Here is a 22,882-nt window from a genome sequence, read left to right on the forward strand (position 1 = left end):
TTTTTTGTTGTATGTGACAAAAACCGAAATTATTTAAATCGTTGTTTTTGTTGAACTTTGAACACAAAAAGTTCACATAGCTAATATCCATGTAAATGTCCGTGCATGCTAAGTAAATAAACGACAAGAGATGAAAAATGGAATTTACGTAGTTTAAATGATATTTTTGTGCGGTCGGTACTACAGCTGCGTGTTTAGGCCAAAAACATTAAGAGATCTATAGGTTAGTTTTCATTTAGCACACAAAAAAAAAGCCGAGATGGCCCAGTGGTAAGAACGCGTGAATCTTAACCGATGATCGTGGGTTCAAACCCGGGCAAGCACCACTGAATTTTCATGTGCTTAATTTGTGATTATAATTCATCTCGTGCTTTACGGTGAAGGAAAACATTGTGAGGAAACCTGCATGTGTCTAATTTCACTGAAATTCTGCCACATGTGAATTCTACCAACCCGCATTGGAGCAGCGTGGTGGAATAAGCTCCAAACCTTCTCATCAAAAAGAGGAGAGGAGGCCTTTAGCCCAGCAGTGGGACATTCACAGGCTGTTACGGTAGCACACAGTATATTCTTAAGATTGTAATTGTTTTGAAATTCTCACAAAAATACCAAAACGATGTCGTTAATATAAGCTCAACGAGGAAAAGATTTTGTCTACATTACGTCATAGCCTATTCCAATGACTTGCCATATAAGGAATAGTGTTCAGTAGAGCTATAATATACACATATATATATTTGTATATGTAGTTATAGAACACGATCGTGAAATGGCAGAAAGTGGTATGTGACATTGACTATAATATTTATTAATCAGTCTTACGTATAAAATGTTATTTACCGGATGATAAGTTGTTTAACTATCTCGTGTCTTCTTCTTTCGAATGTAAAACGCAATAATGACCAAGACAGAAATTATAATTATCTAAGCCTTTAAAAAACTTTTATAAGTAAGAACGTATAACATAAAGGATACGCATTACAATAGCGTGTCATCGTGTATCGGCTTACAACATTTCAGCAGAGATACGAAGTGGGTTTTAATATACCATTGCGGCTAAAAATAAGTTTTCCGCAAGGATACATTGTAGGTCCTTTTCTATTTTTGATATACATATATAGCATACGGTCTAGTGCGAATATATTTTTATCAATATAATTGATAAATTATTTTTCTTCCATCGACTCTTAAACCGATTTATTTCTGAACCGCTTATGCTTATTAGACAATAAATAACCGGAAAAGTACATAGGGTACCTGACATCAACGTGTATGCTAAATTTGATAATGTTTGGTTGAATAGTTAAGATGTGAAAAAGCACAGCGAGCAATCCAACATAATACCGCTTTATAATATTATAAGCATTAATTTAATTTGATTTAATATAATTTAATATAATTTAATATGAATGTTTTTGATTTGATTTAATTCAAATTCATTTAATTAAATTTGGTATTTAGATTTAATTCGAATTCATTTAATCTAATTTATAATATGTAAAATATTATTATTGTATTTTTTGTATTTTTATAATTCATTGTCTTGTATATATGATCCTTGTTTGGTAAAAATAAATGATTTTATTGTTATTATTATGTATTTAGTATATATAGACTATACAACAAAATTAATTACTAAATTTACCCCAGCATCGGTTCCTTCTTGTGTATTTTTCATGTCTGGCACTAAACGCATATATTATATTGTGAATCGGAGATTTTGTGGTTCACAAAAACAAAATTAACATTTTCATAATAGATATAATGCATATACAGCATACATACATAAAGCCGGCCGTCAGAGCGTCACGGTAGCATGCGAAAGCGATCCCGTGGCGCTCCTCGCTAAGATGGAAAGGGTACCGCTGGTTTTTTAGTGGGTATTCCAATGTTCGGGGCGCACTCGGCGCCTTGGACACCGGCGAGCCCTACATACCCCCCCACTGTTCCCGTAGGGAAACCGCGTAACGCGTTTTTTCAGCGAAAAAAAGGCCCGTCTCCTTTTTGCGTTCTGGTTAGAAGGGTGAATGAGCCAGTGTAACTATTGGCAATGTCTATGGGCGGTGGTGACCACTTACTATCAAGTGCCCATTTGCTCGTCCCAGGGCCTCATCTTGTAATTAATATTAGCAAGTTGATGTATCATTTGGTCGTTCACATCTGCCGCAGATGTAACCAATGGGATGGACGGGTTGTCGAGTGTCGACCACTTACATAAGTAGGGATGTCCTCAGGTGGAAAGACGGCATAAGGAAAATGACTTGTGGCGGTTGGACTAGAAGAGTTCACTTGACTTTGTGTTGAAAAACGCACCCTTACAATTTCATTGTAATTACTTATAAAAGCTTAGCGGGTGACTAGTTAAACAATGCTGTCTTCTTCTTTCGAATGTCAAATTAATAATGACAGAAAGAGAGAAACTAGTGTTTAACTAAACAGCCGCTAAGCAGTAAAGTCAATAATGTTTTTGATAGAATATATCAATGAATATGTAGACAAAAAGCGTTGCGCTTAGTTACAAATATAGGGGACACCCACACGTGCAGGTTTCTTCACGACGTTTTCATTCAACTACGCGCAAGGACTTAATTATAAACATAATTTAAAAATATTCAAACACGACGCTTTCAGCGTGTTTCCGCTTAAATTTAGTTTTAACTGGATAATAATTTTGTCTAAAATATGTGTATATATTTGTTCTATTAAATCAAAATAATATTTACAGGCTTACAGCAGTACATAATAATTAGATTAAGATAATTTATCATATAAGTTAACTACTACGAACCTCATGTCGAACAGTGTTGCCTCATGCGCTAGTAAAAGTACAACCTGATGACGACAACATTTCTTTTAATTTAACTTTTTTTTTTCTTTTTTGCAGAAAAATGGAGGCGACAGAACACGTGCAGTTGACAACAACGTAACAGATTTAATAAATATAGTTATAAAAAAAACTAACCAGTTCCGACAGTCTGTGATTAAATACAATACGTATGAATACGATCTCTATAATATATAATAAATAAATAAAAAACAATAAAAACCAAAACGCTCAGCATACGTACATAATTCTATAAAAAATATAGTATAAGAATAAAACAAAATGCCGGCTATATTGACGAAGATAAGGGAGCAAGCGTTTAGAGTTCAGCCCACTATAGCTGTGGGGGTTGGTGTGGGCGTCGCGTTAGCGGCATGTGCGGTCTACGGAACCAGGGAGAAGAAACAGACACCACCGTGCAATAATAATAATAATTACAAGGTAAGACTGAAATATATAATTATTAAATAATTTGTCCTGACTGACTATCGAGGTACAAAACAACAACAGAGTCTAGAAAGCTGAAATTCGCAACATAACTTTATTTTATGACGTTCCATCAATGAATGGATGAATGGATGGATGGATTTTTGGTAGGAATTTTACGCGTATGAAGTGGGGACGAACAGCGTATGTATATAGCATAATATACATACGCGTCAAGTAAAGTTTTATGTTCAGAAATTTATTAGCAAGAATCAGCTTGAACATGTAGTGGCAGCGGTGCGGCACCACGCATAAGGCTTTTTAACAGGCCGGCAAGGGTGAGTGAGTGCTATTTTGCGAGTAAAAAACGCACTAACGTTATACAAACTTAAACCTACAGACAGCTTATTCACATAATAAATGATTTATGTCTGTGATAATTTATTTAAAAAAAAAACATATTTTAAAACCACTTTTACAAGTCGATTTTAAACGATCAATTTTTAAATCGAAAGCGTTGTACCGTCTGAATAGATTCTCAATCGATTCAGAAAAACTTTTCAAATGGAACCAACTTTTTTTTCCCTTTTCTATGTAAAACAAAAGTTTGTACAAATTCAAATGAACCAGTTCTAGTTTTTCATCATTTATGATTAAATAAAAAAGGTTTACTAATCGTTATTCTCGTAAAAGACACAACGTCGCTTACATGGAAATAAAAAATTAAGTAATGCTAAGCGTCGGTCGTAAGCTATTACAAGTTACCCATTTAATTTACTTAATTTTAATGTGGGTAGTTTAAATATTATGATCCGATATTCCGATGTTTAGTAGTCTGAAATAAAATAATGAGAACAAATTGTAACTTTTATTATAAAGATGAATGAATGTGAAGTATTCATGTAAATATACATATGTGTAATATTAATTCTACTGACTGAATCGTTGGTCTAGTGGCTTGATGTAAGGCCGCAGACCCGGAGGTCCAGGGTTCAATTCCCAGGTTGGGCCATTAAAAAGTTATTGGGTTTTTCTGTCAAAAAATTCTCAGTGGCAGCCCGGAGTCTGGAAGTTGGAAGTGTGTACACTCCCGTGCCTCGTAAAGCCGTTGGTCCTGTGCCTGAACTCTTTCCGGTCGTGTCCGATTGCCGTCCCATCGGATTATGAGAGTTAGGGAATAGAGAGTGTATCTGTGTTATCTGTGATTGGCCGCCGTGGCCGAAATCGGTCTGGAGGACATTATTATTATTAATTCTACTAACAAATTGTTATTTTGTCGTATCGACACGTAAACGTTGTGGTTTAACCGTACTATTCTACTAACATAAGGATCCAGTTTGCTTGTCGGTTGAAAACAGATCTAGAACAATAGTTGAAAAGTCTCCCAGGTTCGATTCGACTGTCGTTTACTTTTATGAGAAATAGAATCGGGAAAGTATCGTAACCGTTATAGATTAGTAGAATTGGACCCTTGTAAAGTTTATTGATTTTGTTCGCTGACGTTTTGTTATTGCGTCCGAAACAACACACGCCAATCATATACGTATTCACCAGCGCAGGCGTACTGACTTTAAAAAACAAACGAGACGTGACGTGGAACGATAGAGCACCCGGGTGTGAGGAAGTTCCTTTCGCTATGTATTATGTATTAAATAACTGGTACGATGAATAAGCAACGCTTAAAAGTAATTAAATAAAAAAAATATTCATTAATATATACACTCATAAAAGTTATGAATTCATTATTAATTATTTAATAAAAATGAAGCGCACGCTGCTCGCTTATACTGAACCCTATAGACATATGTTTATATATTGTAATCAGGCATACTACAGCAAGTGTCTCGACGACCGAAGTCTTAAACTAAAATTGGTCTAGCTGTCGTTTGACAGGTATGTGGAGTGACATTCGATAAGTATTTTATTCGAAAAATAATTGGATTTTTTATACCTTTTGCTCACGTATGGAATTATCTACGAGGCGCAGGTCAAAAACGACCGGTTACTGATGTACAAAACTAATTTATTAAAGATAGATAATCGGCTGAAGTCAGGTAATACTTCAGACGCAGGATCAAGGGAGTTTGTGCACTTCTATTTAGAAAGAGACAGAGAAACCAAATAATTATGTTCCGAATCTGGGTTTGAACCGAGGACTGGATTTGTACGACCTTGTAAAATTAATTATTATATAAAACAAAGCTTACTTAAATATGCAAATGATTAGCTTACATTTATCATTTAGTAAATAATTCATGCTATAAATGTCAGGGTCACCTTAACGTTAGTAGAATTTTTTTTACATAGAGTTTTTATCTTTGCTTATATGATACCTCAGGCGTGTAATCAGATCCCGTTTTATGAATATCAATATAATTATCAAATTATTATATATAATTAGTTATCCTTGCTTCGGACTCGCGTTGTATTGTTCTTTCTTTTAAATTATAAAACGCCCCTATGTTTCAGTTGATCAGGTAACGTGAATCCACTGAATTTTCAAGCGCCTAATATGTGTTCAAAACTACAAACACCCTTAGTAAACTAACTTTAATAAATAAATAAATATCCTGGGACATTATTCACACAGATCTTATCCCAAACTAAGCAGAGCTTGTATTTTGGAAACCAGACAACTGATATACTACATATACTACGTTTCTTTTGTAAATACATACTTATATAGATAATTACACCCAGACTCAGGACAAACAGACATGTTCATGCACACAAATGTCTGTCCTCGGTGGGAATCGAACCCACAACCTTCGGCGTGAACGGCAAGTATCTACCAACCACGCCGACCGGCTCGTCAAATAGGTTCAGTGTGTGAGATGAAGTTTATAAACTTATCGGGATTTTCTTTCAATGAATTCTAATTATCTTAGATTTAGGGAGTAACTTGAGTTACCCGTACCCATAAAGTACATGAAGCTAGTGGCTTAGGATCAACGCCTGCCGGTGATCTCTATCCGGCTGTGTCGAATTGTCATCCCGCCGTCATTTGTTATCATTGCAATTCTTTTTACGCACACTCTTGTGCACTATAATTTATAAGAATGTATATGATTTCGTTTATATCGTATGCATAATTATAAGCATAATTTATATGCTATAGAAATATATAATTTAATTAATGAAATCAGAAAGCATTCTATCTAAAAGATTCAGTTCACCTCCATTTTGTTTACATTATTTTAAAGTTATTTTTTTAATTGTAGAGGTCCAAGACCAAGAGGTCGCCAAGTTTTAACAGCCCAGGGCAATGAATCGGAGTACAAAATATTTCGATAAATAAAGGCCTTATAACAATATAGACTCGTTTCGTTTAACATTTCTTAGGTATTTTATTTAAAAAAAAAATTAAAAAATAAATCATCATTGTGATATAAATATTCAAATTCGATTATCATACAAATAACACTAGAAATATATTGTATCTTTATATTTATTGGCATGTGAAATTATTCAGTTTTATTAAGTCTCATAAAATATAACAATGTATGTAATATTTCATACTATGTTAATGGGACGGTTAATATTATGATTATATGAAACTTACGATTGAATTATTATCATCGGATCTGGTGTTTTTATTTTTTAACGATCTATACGAATAGACAAGACGATATGGCCCAGTGGTGACCGCGTGAATCTTATTAATGATCGCGGGTTCAATTTCTTGCCCAAGGCCCAAGCACCACAAATAAAATAATTTTCACGTGCTGTTTATAATTCATCTCGTGCTTGACGGTGAAGGAAAACATCGTGAGGAAACCTGCATGTGTCTAATTTCATTGAAATTCTGTCACATGTGTATCCACCAACTTCTCTTTAAAAGAAGAGGAGGTCTATACCAGCAGTGGGACATTCACAAGCTGATTACTTTTACTTTACTGTACGAATATATAAAGTGACATTGTTTGTACTAATCTCACAATTCAATTTTTTTTGTCAGCTTTTTTCTAGTGTCGTATTTGAGATACAGCAAAAAATTACAAATTGTATGGACTTTTGTTGTCTGAAAATAAATGATAATTGTTATTATTATTATATCCGAGTGAGGTATCAAATGAAAGAATTTGATTTATGTATTACAAAATTGGCTGTTTGAAGGGGGAGGGGAGGAGGATAGTTATGGGGAAGGGAAAGAATTGTCGGTTTTTTTAAATTTAATTGTTATTGTATGTTATAATCATTGTGTCGTTTTTGCGCTGTTTGATGTAATTATTTTTTAATCTGTTTTATTATCAACAAGATTTATCTTTATTTTGTTTCTTAATTAAAGACTATAATATATATAACTGTTTTTAATTCAAATAAACATTTGCATATTTTTTGTTTGTTTATAAGAATTGTATTTTTAGTTAAATAATAAGTATGCTGTGTTTGTCTAAAATAGTTGTGCAATCACACTTGCATTATTTGTTTGAAGTTTTATAGTTAGTATTATTGTAACAAAATCTGTGCTATTCTGTAAGAAGTACCTATATATGGAGATATACTATTTTGATGCGTGTATTCTTGAAACGTTACACTTACTAGGCCAATGTCGCTTATCACTTTATAACAGTTTGTTGATAATAAAACATTAATAGTATATGCTCTCTGTGCATCTTTGTTTACGCACACATACACAAATTAACAATATTTGTTTGGTTTGCTTGTCTCCGATAGTCTGTCGTAGCCGAAATACGGTTTAGAGAGACTTTGTGTACGCCTGTCTTGGAAAACATCACACAGACGTTACGTAATCACTGTACCGTCACACATCAATACTTTGTATGGCTGTGGTCCAGTTTAAAGGATGTTATATATCATGTCAATGTGTGTATGTGTGCGTGGTCTGTGACCTTCCCCCCTATGAAATCTCTATATACAATCACACAACTACAGGAAAAGTAAACAGAAAAAGTCAATTCTTATAAACAAACAAACGTCCGCAATCCGTTGTAAGCTACCGGCTGTTTCGTGTTCCCTACATTTACCGATATCGCAGGGTCAGTGGGAAGGTCTTGCTGGATCAAGGGGTGTAACATAAATTGAACACTAATATATTGAACTTTTTTCAACTGTCTTATCTTCACAGACGCCGTGCCTTTTTTGTTTAAGTTCAAATTTTATTTGTATGTAGTCTAGCCAATGTATGATGAGGACTGCCTAAACCGCTGTCGCTTTGCGTGACGCATATGTTTTCGATGATACGAACATCACACACGTCTTGGCGTCACGCATCGCCATATACATATATCGACATATTAAATAAAATAAATACTATATATAAATATTGCGTCAAACAAGGAAAATTTTAAATCAAACATTTTGGGTAAATTAAAACAGACATAGATGGTGTTAATAGATAAACGATAAAATATAAATTTTTTCAATAAATTAATTTTATAATATTATAGTGAGAACACAACGCCTGTTCGCTCCTGTATTTTATTATAATAAAATTTGTATGTTTCCCATATAAATAAATAAATCATAGAAATAAGTGTTGTCATATATTTAAGTGAGTATCAATTTATTATCAAAAACATTACTAACAATTAAAAAATAAAATAAACAGCTACTAACAGACACTGTGTTATATAATGCCATAGATATTCACATATATGCAAATCGCTGTCCCGGATGTCAATTTTATGTAATATTTATTTATTCAAGTAAGTCGGTCAAACATGAATTGTGAGTTCGTAAAGGTTAAGTTGTGAAACGAGCCTATCGCATAATTACATTAGATGTAATTTTAATGATTAATCATTCATAATAGACATCACGTGTGTCGCAACGTTAAATTCGTTTTATTCTTTAGATGTTAAATATATATCGAGGCGCCTGGGGGCTAAGAGGAAATCGTGATCTCTGATGTCTTTGTGCCCCCAGCCACGATTTTATGCCTAGGCATAAAACCAGGATTAAGGGGTGCCTAACCTACCTAAAAATAATATATTTTCCCTCTAACAGCTTCGGAATGAGGGACCTCAAATGTTAAAGTGCTTAGAGGTTTTCTAAGTCTGAGCCTTCACCCCTAACCGCTGCCGTTCTCTCACCTTCGTGTGTACGCATCGCTATACATATAATATTATTATAATAAGAAAAATATAACCGTAACAGCCTGTGAATGTCCCACTGTTGGGCTAAAGGCCTTCTCTTCTCTTTTTGAGGAGAAAAATATATTGGATAGTTTTTCTCATGTCTAAGCTTTTAATTCCTGAATTTTGATAGATTTTTGAATACGACTTTTGACTTGCCAACAGTGCATGACACGTTATAGCGCACAACTCTTTACGACCAAAAAAAAAATCAGGACAAACGGTTTCACATGCTCTCCTATACACGCAAGTTTAAACGCTTATAACTTGCAGACTCCGTTCTGATGTTGAGAAATTCTCGACAGAAAACCTATAAATGTTTAATTTGCTTGATTCGGGATTTCATCTCAAAACCTTCATCTGCATATAAATCAGCCAAAATGGCGTGGATGCAGAAGAAACTTTGGCGCTCCGGAGATACCCATGTCCTGCAGTGGATTATGAATGGCTCTTGATTCAATTTATTGATTGAAACCAACGTGGCGTTTATATATCACGTACAATTATAACAGTGAACAAAACAAAGGGGCTTTGTGAGGGGTTTGTTTTATTTATATTTGACCGTCGGCTTCAATTGTCTTGGTATAAACTATTGGAATTTGTAAAATATCAACAAAATTACGGTACATTTTGTGTGTGTGTGTGTGTATATATGTGTCAATCAACAGCCAATCGTTGTCCACTGCTGAACATAGGCCTCTCCCAAGGTGCGCCAAAGCTCCCTGTCCTCCGCCTTCCGCATCCAGTTGGTGCCCGCCACCTTCTTAAGGTCGTCGGTCCACCTGGCTGGAGGGCGCCCTACGCTGCGCTTGCCGATTCGCGGTCTCCACTCTAGGACTCGTCTGCTCCAACGGCCATCGGTCCTACGACATACGTGACCAGCCCACTGCCACTTCAGCCTGCTAATTTTGCAAGCTATGTCGGTGACTCCGGTTCTTTTCCGGATAATCTCATTTCTGATCTTATCCTTCAAAGATACTCCGAGCATAGCTCGCTCCATAGCACGCTGAGCGACTTTGAATTTGTGGACTAGTCCCGCAGTTAGTGTCCACGTTTCGGCACCGTATGTCATGGCAGGTAAGACGCATTGGTTGAAGACTTTCGTCTTCAAACATTGCGGTATAGACGACTTGAGGACTTGACGAAGGTTGCCAAATGCTGCCCATCCCAAGCGAATTCTTCGATCGGCTTCCTTCTCGAAGTTGTTCCTACCGACTTGTATTATCTGTCCTAGGTAGGTATATTCACTAACAACTTCGAGAGGTTTCCCCTCGACGTATATCGGTCCCGGCACGACATGCCTATTGAACATGACCTTGGTCTTGTCCAAGTTCATACCGAGACCGACACACCGGGAAGACTCGCCTAGGCTACGCAGCATTTCGGTGAGTTGTTCCAGCGACTCTGCTATGATGACGATATCGTCGGCAAATCGAAGGTGTGAGATGTACTCGCCGTTTACATTGACTCCATACATAGTCCAATCCAGCGTTTTGAAAACGTCTTCCAACGCGTTGGTGAACAGTTTCGGGGATATTACATCCCCCTGTCTCACCCCTCTGCGCAGTTGGATCGCCTTCGTCTTACAGTCCTGGATGTGGACAGTCATTGTAGCGGCGTTGTACAGACATCTCAGTACCTCGACATATCTCCAATCGATATGACATCTCTGCAATGAGTCGAGCACTGCCCAGGTTTCGATGGAGTCGAAGGCTTTCTCGTAGTCCACGAATGCCATACACAGCGGCTGATTGTACTCTTCGGTCTTCTGCACAATCTGCCGAACAGTATGGATGTGGTCCACGGTGCTGTAGCCTGATCGAAAGCCGGCTTGCTCTGGGGGCTGGAACTCGTCAAGTCGTCTGGCGAGACGGTTCGTGACGACTCTTGAGAACAGCTTATACACGTGACTCAGGAGGGAGATTGGTCTGTAGTTTTTCAAGAGGGTTTTATCACCTTTCTTGAAAAACAGTACCACCTCACTCCCGCTCCACGTTTCCGGGGTCTTGCCATGTTGGATGACGGAATTAAAGAGGCTTGCTAGCTCTTTCAGGCCTGGAGTCCCGCCTGCCTTAAGCAACTCTGTTGTGATTCCGTCATCTCCCGGAGCTTTGTTGTTTTTAAGCTGTTCTAGAGCCGCCCTAATCTCTCCTTGGTCAACGACCGGGAGCTCCTCGGAGTAATGGCGCATAAGAGGGGCGCGCTGGTCATCAATACTGATTCCCACGGGTTTATCCGTACTTGAAGAGAACAACTGCCCATAAAACCTCTCTACTTCTCCGACAATCTCAGGCCTAGAGGTAACGACCCCACCATTTTCAGTTTTAAGTTTTGTCTGACGCGGCCTCCCAAACTTGCGAGCGAACACTTTCGATCCCCGATTTTGCTCAATCGCAGCCTTGATGGCACGGGTATTGGAGCGTCGGAGATCGCGTCGCGTCAGCGTTTTTATTGTTCGGTTTAAGGCCTTATCTGACAAAAACGATGGTAGTTCTCGTCGTTTTCTCATGAGCTCGAGTGTCTCAGCAGAGAGTTTTGGTGCGTTGTCTCTTCTCTGTGGCGGAAAACACTTGCGGGATGTGTTTTGCAGTATTTTGACCAGCGTGTCGGTTCTCTCATCAATGCTGCTTATGGTTTCCAACGCGGTGAATTGATTTTGAAGTTCCATTTGGAACTTTTCGGAGCCTTGAGCAGCTTGGAGCATGGTAGGTCGGAGAGTAGACCTCATCATTCTCGATCTTTCGGCTTTTAAGTTGATATTTAGAGTGCCTCGAACCAAGCGGTGATCACTTCCGGTATTAAACCTGTTGATCACTGAAACATCTCTAAATATGTGCCTTTTATTCGAAATGATAAAGTCTATCTCGTTCCTTGTCACGTTATCGGGGCTTCGCCAGGTCCACCTCCTCTGAGGCTTTTTTTGAAAGAAAGAATTCATCAAAAAAAGCCCCTGCGCTTCGAGAAAGTTTACCAGCATTTGCCCCCTGTGATTTCTGCAGCCCAAGCCGTAAGGTCCGACTTTCGATTCACCGCTATCTTGTACTCCCACTTTAGCATTAAAGTCTCCCATAACAACATTGTAGTGGGCCCTCGAGGTGTCGTTGAGGGCCTTTGCGATGTCCTCGTACATCGCTTCGACCACATCATCAGAGTATGTCGAAGTTGGCGCATATACCTGTACGACCTTCAGGGAGTACCTGTCGGAAAGTTTTAGGACAAGGTACGCTACCCGGTTCGACACACTACTGATTTCCACAATGCTGCTAATGAGATCCTTTTTGACTAGAAAACCGACACCACCCTGGGAGAGGTTATCACCTTCGCTGAAGTAGAGTAAGTTACCGGACTCTAGAGTTATCGTGTCCTCCCCCTGTCTTCGGACTTCAGATAACCCCAGTATATGCCAGTTTATATGACTTAACTCTACTTCTAATTCGGCGAGGTGATGGTCCAGCCTCATCGAGCGTCCATTATACGTTGCCATTTTCAGTCGCTTTATACGGTAGCCTGCCGTGAACCGGTGATTCTTAGCACCCCCTGCCCTGCCGATACCGCGACCGCTACCTTGGTCGGGCCTAGCGGGCTTGCCGGTAACTGGGGGCCTTTTTTTTGGGCGCATCTGCCATTTAGGGAGGGGTTTGCCCATACTCGCCGCGCTGGGCAGGCGTGTTGGCGAGCGCAGTAGGGGGTAAGATGTTTATGGGAGGGGGGACGCTGCTGCCCATCCCCCCTTTTCCCCGTCCCTCAGTCGCCTCTTACGACACCCACGGGATGAGATTGGGGGAGTACTATTCTAAGCCGGTACTCCACGGCACCATATATGTGCGTTATATTATTATTGAGTATTGCGCTTCCAATGACGTCATTATACGAGTCAGAAATATGTTTAAGTGGCTTGAACCGGGATTTAATCACAGAACCTTAGGATTTGTATATAAATTATTCGCTAAACCAACGTGGATGCGGAACGCGGAGAACGGAAGCTTTGGGGCATGGGCGTTGTAAGAAATATTAACCGTTCCTTACATCCCACATATACGTATATAGACTTGGCGTATGACGTATATGGATTTGCACAAAATACCAACACCAATTATTATTATTATTTATCATTCGTATTATTGTGGTAGTTTTGTTTGTCGTTGATCTAGTGGCTTGCCTATAACGCGATAGATCAAGATCCTTGAATACAAACCCCGGGTCTAGCCAATAAAAAAGCTATTGAGCCTTTCGAAAAATACTTATTTTATTTATATAAAAATAATAAAAAAACAATATGTCATCGACATATATATACATAATAGTATTTGTAAAAAAATAACACGATAAAATTGCTGAGTGAAGCTCGGTCACCAAATTATTATATAGAAGCATTTATTTAACTTAATTCGTTGACGTTAATGTGTGTTTAAATGTTTTACAATCTAATTTTAAGCTACGCACTTATTGCTAGTATTTTTGCTACATTTCAATTTATTAATTTCAAAACCAAAAGCTTCTTAAAGATCAAACCCCAAAGTTTCTTAAAATCTATAAACTTGTTTTTAAAAAGGTTTGAAAACTTAAAATGTTTAATAATTCAATTCTTAAATACAATATCAATGAAGCGATCGATTAGCTTATAAAGTCATCTCGTAAACACAATCAATAAGAAATCACAAGTTTATTTACATTTAAGTAATAAAAAATAATAAAGATTTATAAACATGACGTCTACACGAATATAGCAAGTGGTTACGTATCTCATTACGAGACTGTTACGTGAACGCCGACCTCGCCTCACATACAACAAAATTTTGCTTTTTTTTTAATTCCAAGCGCTAATGTGTTTATATAAACAAACTGCTATGCCTGGCTTCTGTTAAAATATTTAAAAATAAATAAATAGAGAGCAATTAAATGAGATGGCTTATTGGCTAAAGGATGAATGGTGAACTGAAGGTCAAATCCAGGCAAGCATAATTATATTTCAATTGCTTAACTTTTTTTATAATAATTAATCTCGTGCTCGATGGTTAAGGAAACATCGTGAGGAAAACAGAACGAGTTGGATGGAATTCTGTTGCAAGTGTATCAATGGGGGATAATTGGAGCAATCTACTCCTCAAGGGGAGGAGAAAGCCTTCGCCCAGCAGTGGACAGCTATTTTTACAATATCATTACTATTTAAAAATTATGCAATTTCCGGTACTCTTGCATTCTTCGAATATTTTAGTGTAGCTGATGTACAAATTTATAATGATTAATTTTATTTAATATTAATTTCTCTTTGCTCAGGTTTTAAACTAGCCACTGGTACTTCTCCGCTACAAAAACCTAATATTCTTTTTATCGCATATTCTAACCACAAGAGGATCAAAGACAAATAAACATTTTTGACGTTATTGGTCGACATCTCCAATAATTAATCTATGATATTTATTAAGGATTAGCGATAAACCATAACAGCCTGTGAATGTCCCACTGCTGGGCTAATCCTCTCACTTTTTTGAAGAGATAAAAAGGCGTTTTGAATGTCCGCGAAGGTTTAATCGGAAATTTGGAAGTATAATTAAAATAGTTATTTGCAATAGTGTTGTATTAAAAATAGGTAAATTAATCAAGTACTGTTTGTAGTGCATAATACAGCAGACATAGTAAATCGCATGGAATATATAAATCTAAAATTTGTCTATCTTTACTCCTTCGATTGGAATAGGGTATAGAGATGGAGCGAATCCAATGTAAATTATTATCAGGTGCTTAGAATGAAAATAGCTTGCATATATATTATTCCATTTGTTCATATGATATCCGATGCGAAGGAGACGTTCATAAATAGATATATAAACACATAGATAGCGGTCCACCTTATCTAACGTTACATGCGCATTAGTTTTAAAACGGCGAACAGCTGGTACACTACGTCCTTCTATGTTAAATTGCGTAGTGCGCAAACTCTCCTAAAACCTATATAACAGTTAGCAAGCCCTATTAGCAAGTACTTTTATATATGTCACTGTATATTATATTTATATACATACGAGTATAATACGTAATACATACGTTATGTTAGTTTTTATGTAACGAAGCTACACTTGTTTACACCTGGATGATAACAGGTTGAATCTCAGTGAGAAACGGTATGCCAAACTTTAAATATATATATATATATATATATCTTTTTATACATATTTAAGTAAATTTAACTATATTTTTTGTTTAGTGAACAAATGTATCGAAAAAGGAACAAGTACTGATTGTAATCTCTAAGCGAGATTATTGCCGAGCAGTGCGACTCCACGGACGGATTTTATTTTAATATATATTATTTATACAAAAAATATATAAAAAAATGGAATAAAGGAAAGTAAATATGTTCGCAAGAGACAAATTCATGTGTGATTTTCTCAATTTTTCAATTACGACTGTGGTCGAATTCCGACCACTGAGAAACATTCGTTTTAATGAATAAGCATACGGTTAGTAGATGGGATGCGTTTATTTTTTCTTTTATTTTAATTTATAATATATTTTTCACTAGATTATTCAAGGCTTGCTTCCTCATTCTGATATTTTCCGTACAGAGTATTAATAACGTACATATAAAACATTGCCTGTCGTTTTTAAATATCCGTATGTAAATGTCAGAGTTTTTTTTTTTAATTGTTTTAATTTATCGCGGTATTTAGGCGAAGGTACATCATGCGAGCACTCAACTTCTCTTGCCATTGGCTGTCTGGTGAAATTATTCTTGAGTCTTGACTTTTGATGTTGCAAACGTTTCCTCTTCTACTGTTTTCTGATACAAGCCAGTTTAAACCGGTTATTTTCTTCAAGCGTTTTTATAGTCGTACTGCCTCATATTTGTTGGTCTAGCTTTTAGGGTTATATTCGTTGTTTCGAGTCACGGTTCAGACCACTATAACTAAGTTACTGTTTTTTTTGTCAAGAATATTAGCTTGGATATTGGAAGTTGGTGATATACTCTCTGAACTCAGTCGTTTTGATCGTCGTCTAAATCGCTGTGAATATTTATTCTCTGAGAAATGAAATTTTAATTTTATGTCGCAAATTTCACTCACGTCACTTCAACAGTGGAAGGAGTGGGAACATTTGCATGTGCATTTAGTATTAATCGAATGACATGATGACGTATAACGTGTTAAACACTAGAAACGCGATGTATATTAAACATAACTAAGCAACATATGTTCTAGGATAATATTTAATTAATGACGAATTGTTTAGATAATAATGAAACTTATTTTCTACATAAATTTGCTCACCTACAACTAATCTAAACAACCTAAAACTAAATAAAAAACCAACATACACGACCAAGTCCAGTGCGTGTTTCAGTGTGTATTGAAAATTAATTATATTTACATTTTAAGAGCAAAGAGTGTATTGGACTAGTCTATATGAGATTAAGTTTGTGACGTGTTTTATTACATCCGATTTATTTTGTTAGTTTTTTGTTGTCGGTTTGGTTTTTCGTTATTTATGTAATATATTTAATTATCATCCTCAAAATCAACGTGTCTCTTATATGTTAGCCGATCTCCTTTATTTATTATACTTTAGAGGTCAAATTAAAAACAAATCCTTCCTTACTGTAAACCTGTTAGGTGTGTAAAATTTTTTTGGTGCTAGCTCGAGTACTTGCGTTGATATGTCAGTCAGTCAGTTATTTTATTATATATTAATTGTTTCTTCGAAAAGTTTAATGAAACAAAAAAAAAAAAACATTTCTTAGAAGTAGTTCCCGTTTTGTTTCAGATCGCAAAGAACGGTCAGCTTCAACCGGTGGAGAGTGGTGGAACACAGACGTGTGGAGGGCGCTGTGGGGCCGAGCAGTGCGCTCTGTGCAGAGGGGATGCGGATACAGATAACAAGCAAAACATTGTAAGTTGAAAATGTTATAACGCACAAATGGAACATGACTAGTTTTGTTCCTGACCCATCTGGGTAGATGTCATTGACCTGAATATCTACCACCATGCATATCACCATATACCGTAGTGATCCTATGTAATTTTGATCGAGGATAAATTTTATCCAGTGGCTCGAAAAGAAGTGAGAATTCAGTGATTCTTAACCGAAGATTTATGTGCTTAATATATGTTTATAATACACTAGCTACCCGTCTCAGCTTCGCACGCGTAGAATAAGGGTCGACATAAATCGTTTATGTATATACGTATGTATATCGTAATACATATAACTCCAATGTCAAATTACAGCCAATGTATACAAAACCATAATTAATTATATACCTTCATCAGGATCATTTCATTCCGTCCATTGGTGAAAACCTTACCAATATCCGTTTGAATGATTTTGAATTTGTCGCAAACAGACTAGACGCAGCGGGTAGACTTTGTTTTTTTTTTTTATAATGATTTCGTGCTCAGCTGTGCAGGGAAATATCGTAAGGAAAACTATATTTGTGTTGCATATCAATATGCCATGGTATCCACGCTTTGGAGCAGGGTGGTAATATAAGCTTTCTGTGTTCTCCACAAAAGTAGGGTAAGATACAAACTCTTGGGATAATAAATATTTTTAACTTTAATAATTGTTTTGAATTTAAAATTAAATATTGGTTTTGTTTTGATATTTTCAGGAAGATGCTGATGAAACACAATCAGTCGAGGAGCACGTACCAGGTCTCAATTTGGAATTCCTCAGACAGCTGGTCAGCCTCGCGAAGATCATGGTTCCAGGGTTCCGCAGCCATGAAGTTGCACTGCTGGCCGCTCATACAGTCTGCCTCTTCTCTAGGACCTTCCTGTCGATATATGTAGCTTCCTTGGAAGGTTCTATCGGTGAGTTTTAATTAAATGTTTAATTGAACTTATTAAAGCTGTTATGTGATTTAATTTCATATCTCTTAATATATGTTTTTCTATATTATACCTTAACTCTTTAAGCTAAAGAATCAATTTATAATACAAATGTAATCATGTTGAATATTATTAATATGAATAAATATAAAAAGGATACCGACGTTTTTAATAATTTTCGAAAAAGCTTGTCTCGCTAATAAATTGGAATTTGAAATTCGGGAATTCTAAAAAGATTTAAACGCTTGTCAGTGCTCTAGTAGTTGTCGTCTGTTGTTGATTTGTTAAAATTTAATTTAAATGAGTTCGGTTAATATCCCCGAAATATTCATATCTTATTTTGCATTACATTGCAATGAGGTATCTAAAAGATTACGGCAGGATTTTTTAAACACTAACCAAAACCTTGTTTAATATAGTTTGACATGTTACACGTTTATCATTGGAATCCATTAAAAGTAAATGCACAGGCAAAAGTTTCACCTCATTCCGCCGTATCAATGACGTCAACATCATTTGATATGTAAGTATTTTCTCCGAAATTAACATCAGGAATAATAAATAAGTGTCATTTAAGCTCAAGGAAATAATATTTTTTTTTTAGTATTATGGCTTATTATTTATAATGTCTATATTGATTATATTATCATGCCCATTCATATTGTTTTTTTTAATGGCAAAATTAGAGATTAACTTGTGATTTGTCGTTACAGTGAAACACATAGTCCAAAAGGACTTACGCGCGTTCTCCGCTCTCCTCATACAATGGTTTGGTATCGCGATACCAGCGACCTTCATCAACTCCATGATTCGTTACCTGGAGAGTAGACTGGCACTCGCCTTCAGGACTCGTCTCGTGAATCACGCCTACGAGCTCTACTTCAAGAACCAGACCTACTACAGAGTGGCCAATCTTGATGCCAGAATAGAAAATGCGGATCATAGGTAAGCAATTGTCTGAATACTACAGGTTCTACTATTAAAGATATTTGTGGTGTTGTATTCCAAAGGGCAGAGTGAGATAATGAGCCAGTGTAAAAGAGAATTAAGAACCAGGCTCAACGTCAAGTGCTTTCCAAAACATGAGAGTGTACACTACCAATTTCCAAATCACGAAATGTTATTTACAGTTATGGCTCGATCACCACAATACTAGCTATCGTACAATGTTGGTTACCATCAGCTAATATTTGGTAACTTGCCATGGCTTTTGAAGTTTTAATAAATTTTAATTTTCTTTATTGAAGAAAATTTTCAGAACATCGAGGCTCCGAAAATGTTGAAATAGCTAAACGATGTGACGTAATTGTCTAAAAATATGATATAATATGAAAGCCTTATGAGTATCAAAGTGTGCTTTGCTAAATTTTGCGCTCTGATTATTTTCCTCTCATATAAATGGTGAAAGTCAAACATTCTTAGTTATATTTTCAATATACTTTCACCAAGTATCTGTTACTAGCTTTTTTGTTGTTGTAAGTCTCTTTGATGAACACAAATTATCATTAAGGGATTAAACAATATAAATCAATTTAAGTGTTCTAAGGCGGATTTATTCAAACTTTATCTTCATCTTTAAGGTACCAAGAGAAGTACATACATGTAGGAAGATAAAAAGTGCACGAACTTAAAGTAAATTTTAAAATCATATTCCAAAAAAACTTATGTCTCATACTAATTAATATTACTAATAAATATAATGTATAAGATTTACATACTTAAGTGGTTTATATACGTAAATATATAACTAACACTATTTTTATATATTTAGATTGGATTCCATCTTGGATATATCTAGTTACAAATCCAACTCATTGTTGCTTTAAGACTAAAAATAACATAAGACATAAAACCTCAGTAGACATATTAAAAAGTAAAGACAAATTAAAATTTGTATTTTTATCACTTATCAAGACTTTAAACAGTTATGTTTCTCGGGAACCTATGTGGGATTTCTGGGATTTCTATGTGGGAATATTACTCTTTATACATATTCAATATATAAGTACCGTTTCTCTCCCAACTGTTTTTAAGAAAACAAAACTTTATAGACACTATATTGAAAACGAACATTTTGAATAGCCCGATTGGTGGATCGATTATAAATGCCATTTCAGATTTATAAACCTCCAATAGGTACAATTTGTTTGATAATGAGAAGACAATTGAATCGTGTTGTATGTAATAATTTCTAGTAAGTTTTGATTATATGATGATTTAGTTGGATAATCCTGATTTTATCTATCTTATTTCTATTTCCAGGTTAACAGAAGACGTATCAGTGTTTACACAATCAGTTGCCCACTTATATAGTTCGCTGACGAAGCCCTGCTTCGATCTGCTCCTCATTGTGCTGACTCTCGCCAGTTACTCCAGCAAAATGAAGGGAAATATTTTCTTAGGTAAATATCAGAAAAACAGCTAATTTTTACATGATAACACCCAATGTAATTCAGTAACAGTATAACATATAACATATAATAATGTAATTCATTTCATTGTGAATATTTTTGACGTAAAAACACCGCTGAGTTTTCTTTCGGCGTTTCTTTTTAGATCTGGGGATTTTTTTTTGCGTCGATAGTAGATTTATGATAAAAAAATAACCATTAAGAATTTGACATTGACTTCCGATTATTTAAAATATATATTTTTTTAGCATAACAAGACAAACTAATATCGTCGAATACATTATTAGGATTAGAAAAAAAAATTATAAAATGAAAACGCTGTTTTTTTTTTTAAATTTCATCATAGCTTAATATTTTTTAACCATTTCACAGGTCCCGGTATGTCAACGGTGGTCATCTGCCTTACCGGTCAGCTATTGCGTCTGCTCAGTCCAAGGTTCGGAGCCCTGGCTGGTGAGGAGGCGAGGATGAAGGCTAACCTGAGACACGTCCATTCGCGACTTATTGCTCATGCTGAAGAAGTCGCATTTTATGGTGGACATAAGGTAAGGCTGTTACATATAAATATAGCAAAATGTTAACTACACGTTACAGGAGACGTGATATACTCTCATCACGCTCAAAGTTTCACAACAGAGAGCTTATAAAATTATAAGCAAAAAACAAATAAAAAGTTACTGTTATGTAAAAAGGGGCAAAGGTTCAGTGGCTAGAAAAAAATAACCTTAACCAAAGCTTAACTGGGTGTCTAAATGAATTAGAAGAAAAAACTACACGTGTCGAATGTGATTCTACCACACGTGTATCTGCCAATGCGCATTGGAACAGCGTATGGGGATAAGCTCCAAAACTTCTCATGTTGAGAGGATCAGGATCAGAGCACAGGAAAAGTTCCAGGATATTCCAATATTGCTTTGAAAAAAATTGCTAAAAGAATATTTGAGAATATATCCTATTTGTTCAATTTACTATTTAATTTTTTTACAATTAACTTACAACTTTGAAATAAGCAATATTAATTTGTAAACGGCATTCCTTCGTTCCAGGTGGAACTCGGACAGCTGCAGTCGGCATATAAAGAACTGGTGACTCAGATGACGTCAGTCTTCAACAAGAAGCTATGGTACGTGATGTTGGAGCAGTTCTGCATGAAGTACGTGTGGTCCGGCACCGGCATGGTGATGCTGGCGTTACCCATCCTCACTGGAACCAGGATTGATGGTGAGTTATATTTTTCAATGCTGATTTTTTGTTATTTGTATTATTTGTAAGCAGAACAGAAATGTGATAAGTGACATTGACTATAATAATTATAACATTTAAAGATATTGTAACGCTTTAAGTCTCTTCTCAATATTCAAGTGAGGCTCCAACAAAAATCTTATAAAAAGCATTACTAGACTGAATGAAAATATAAAAAACGAAAATGTATTCGTTCTAGATTACATTTATATCTGCTTAATTCACTCTATACTTAAGAACTATTATTTTTCCTTACGGCTAGTAGAATTGTCTACAAGATGTCATAATTCAGAAAAAAAAAACAATCGGCTTGCTACTTATCAGTGTTGACGTAACTCCGAGTTGTATGGAATTAAAACAGCGCCCTCTAGTGACGGTAATCAGGATTCCATATAAATAGCAATTAAAGTCAACTAAGCTCAGATTACTTCGAATAACGGCAATAGTGTGGTAATTCGACAATTCTATTATCTGTGGGCAAAACGAATCAATTTTTTTTAATCAGTACCCGGACCTAAATATAAATATCACTTTAAAATTATTTTACATACTTGTAAGTGGGTACTCATCATATATTCTACCGCCAAACAGTAATATTAGTATTTTTATATTCCGGTTTGAAAAGTGAGTGGATCAGTGTCACTACAGGTACAAGCGACATAACAACTTAGTTGCCAAAGTTGACGCATTGGCGGTGTACGGTTGCTATATATATTATAAAATAGGAAGGCGGACGAGCATATGGGCCACCTTATGGTAAGTGGTCACCAACGCCCATAGACATTTTCATTGTAAGAAATGTTAACCTTCGCTTACCAATGCGTCACCAACCTTGGGAACTAAGATGTTATCTCCCTTGTGCCTGTAATTACACTGGCTCACTCACCCTTCAAACCGGAACACAACAATACCAAGTACTGCTGTTTTGCGGTATAATATCTGATGAGTGAGTGGTACCTACCCAGACGAGCTTGCACAAAGCTCTACCACCAGTATTTTATTTGATATTTCTTAGTGCCATTGTATATGGACATATACAATGCATATACAATA

At 36.0% G+C, this 22,882-nt stretch overlaps 1 protein-coding gene across 2 annotated transcripts in view; it reads left to right on the forward strand.

Moving 5' to 3' along the window:
• The window catches only part of LOC126777854 (ATP-binding cassette sub-family D member), a 105,637-nt gene that overhangs the window by 71,225 nt on the left and 11,530 nt on the right, over window positions 1-22,882 (forward strand). For both annotated transcript variants that reach the window (XM_050501090.1, XM_050501091.1), the window contains 7 exons: window positions 2,885-3,265; window positions 17,110-17,235; window positions 17,957-18,158; window positions 18,890-19,121; window positions 20,439-20,578; window positions 20,960-21,132; window positions 21,634-21,808. In XM_050501090.1, coding sequence (XP_050357047.1) covers window positions 3,107-3,265; window positions 17,110-17,235; window positions 17,957-18,158; window positions 18,890-19,121; window positions 20,439-20,578; window positions 20,960-21,132; window positions 21,634-21,808 — 1,207 coding nt within the window. In that variant the 5' untranslated portion in view covers window positions 2,885-3,106. The remainder of the gene's footprint in view (window positions 1-2,884; window positions 3,266-17,109; window positions 17,236-17,956; window positions 18,159-18,889; window positions 19,122-20,438; window positions 20,579-20,959; window positions 21,133-21,633; window positions 21,809-22,882) is intronic.

This window comes from Nymphalis io, chromosome 24 (assembly GCF_905147045.1).
Source record: "Nymphalis io chromosome 24, ilAglIoxx1.1, whole genome shotgun sequence".
Classification (NCBI taxonomy): Eukaryota; Metazoa; Arthropoda; class Insecta; order Lepidoptera; family Nymphalidae; genus Nymphalis; species Nymphalis io.